Source organism: Trachypithecus francoisi, unplaced genomic scaffold, assembly GCF_009764315.1.
Source record: "Trachypithecus francoisi isolate TF-2019V2 unplaced genomic scaffold, Tfra_2.0 Lachesis_group3, whole genome shotgun sequence".
Taxonomy (NCBI): domain Eukaryota; kingdom Metazoa; phylum Chordata; class Mammalia; order Primates; family Cercopithecidae; genus Trachypithecus; species Trachypithecus francoisi.
Genome location: NW_022681468.1, coordinates 160,828,908 through 160,831,139, shown reverse-complemented (window position 1 = coordinate 160,831,139; position 2,232 = coordinate 160,828,908). Strand labels below are relative to the sequence as shown.

At 54.7% G+C, this 2,232-nt stretch overlaps 1 protein-coding gene across 1 annotated transcript; it reads left to right on the top strand.

Moving 5' to 3' along the window:
* Positions 1–220: 220 nt before the first annotated feature.
* NDN (necdin, MAGE family member) lies at positions 221–1,898 on the top strand. Its single transcript, XM_033190753.1, has one exon. The coding sequence runs from the start codon at positions 360–362 to the stop codon at positions 1,323–1,325; it is 966 nt and encodes a 321-aa protein (XP_033046644.1). The 5' UTR covers positions 221–359; the 3' UTR covers positions 1,326–1,898.
* Positions 1,899–2,232: the final 334 nt, after the last annotated feature.

The window sequence follows — 2,232 nt, the reverse complement described above, 5'->3', positions numbered from 1 at the left end:
AAGTTATCATCTTTCCCCTAAACTGGCCCCTTCTCCAGTACGCATCCATCTCACTCTTCTCCTGCCCTAGATCTCCTCAGCCCAAACGGGAAACCCCAGGATCACTCTCCCCGCAGGTGAAGCCTAGCCAGGGACCCTCCCCGTCGGGGCTCCGCGGTGCCCCGCCCGCCCCCAGCCGCTGGCCGAGGCCGCGGTCGCGCAGGCGCAGTGCCGCGTCCCGCCGCCGCCCCGCCCTGCCCGCCGCTGCGGAAGGCGCCGCGCACAGCAACGCGCACTTCCTCTCCAGGAATCCGCGGAGGGAGCGCAGGCTCGAAGAGCTCCAGAACGCAGAGGCCCTGCCCTTGCCAGACGGCGCAGACATGTCAGAACAAAGTAAGGATCTAAGCGACCCTAACTTTGCAGCCGAGGCCCCCAGCTCCGAGGTGCACAGCAGCCCTGGGGTTCCGGAGGGGGTTCCTCCGTCCGAGACCCTGGCAGAGCCGCAGAGCCCTCCTTTAGGCCCGACGGCCGCCCCGCAGGCCGCGCAGCCTCCCCAGGTCCCGTGCGACGAGGGCGACCCGAAGGCCCTGCAGCAGGCCGCGGAGGAGGGCCGCGCCCACCAGGCCCCGAGCGCGGCCCAGCCCGGCCCGGCACCGCCAGCCCCGGCGCAGCTGGTGCAGAAGGCGCACGAGCTCATGTGGTACGTGCTGGTCAAGGACCAGAAGAAGATGATCATCTGGTTTCCAGACATGGTGAAAGATGTCATCGGCAGCTACAAGAAGTGGTGCAGGAGCATCCTCCGGCGCACCAGCCTCATCCTCGCCCGGGTGTTCGGGCTGCACCTGAGGCTCACCAGCCTGCACACCATGGAGTTTGCGCTGGTCAAAGCGCTGGAGCCCGAGGAGCTGGACAGGGTGGCGCTGAGCAACCGCATGCCCATGACAGGCCTCCTCCTCATGATCCTGAGCCTCATCTACGTGAAGGGCCGCGGCGCCAGAGAGAGCGCCGTCTGGAACGTGCTCCGCATCCTGGGGCTGCGGCCCTGGAAGAAGCACTCCACCTTCGGGGATGTGCGGAAGCTCATCACTGAGGAGTTCGTCCAACAGAATTACCTGAAGTACCAGCGCGTCCCATACGTGGAGCCGCCCGAGTACGAGTTCTTCTGGGGCTCCCGGGCCAGCCGCGAAATCACCAAGCTGCAGATCATGGAGTTCCTGGCCAGGGTCTTTAAGAAAGACCCCCAGGCCTGGCCCTCCCGATACAGAGAAGCTCTGGAGGAGGCCAGAGCTCTGCGGGAGGCTAATCCCACTGCCCACTGCCCTCGCAGCAGTGTCTCCGAGGACTAGCAAAGTCTGGAGGCAGATGAATGGTTTCTGACCCTCACCAGGGCTGTGGAAGGGTGGGGGCGGGTCATTAGCGTGTTCAGGATTTACAGTGCAGTATTCACGTGTAACTTTTAAGTTTTCAGTACAGTGCTTTTATACCTTTAATGCAATGTTGTATTCATTTGGGTACTATTGTGTAGTATTTAGGATGTATGCATGTTTGTTTATATGTAAGCTTGGTTGGTGCTTTTGCTTTTGTGGTACCTTTCTTGGATTTTTGTACCAGAGACGTGCTAAACTGATGAAGTACATTGAGAAAGTTTCCATCTTATTATTTTATATGGGACTGAGATGTGTGTTGGGGTCGACTGCTCCTGCAGAGTTTGGAAAAACTCACCAGCAAAGCCGGCCTAACCAAGAAATGTCAAGGCCCACATGACCTTGCTGGGTACTGAAAACATCCTCGTGGAGTAAACTAATTTGAACTGGACTGGTCTCAATGTGAGAGCACTTGGCACACTTTACTAAACACATATACAACCCCACCGTGAGTCAACTTTAAAGTAAACATTAAAGATTCTTGTGATACAATCATTTCTGGAAGTGTACGTTATCATTTTAACAAAGCAGATGGTTGGGAATGAGACAATTCTCTATTTTACAGTGTACACAGATAGAACAATTTCCCCTAATGGGGTGGGAAAAATCGCTACTCATGATTACTCCTAAATTTGTGAAGTTTGTAGTTCTGTCTTTAAATGTAACTCGTGTATTTCAAAAACATGCACAAATATAGAAAAGTATAAAAAACAAAACAGTAAGATTGTCCATAATCACATCCTGTGGGAATAAAAACCAAAAATAATTTCCTTCCCTTAAGTTTCTACATTTTATCAAAATTAATAGATGCTTTGTGGGCACTTAAAGA

What these genes read in the sequence shown, in the direction of transcription:
- NDN (XM_033190753.1), top strand. Translation starts at nt 360, where the DNA reads ATGTCAGAACAAAGTAAGGATCTAAGCGACCCTAACTTTGCAGCCGAG.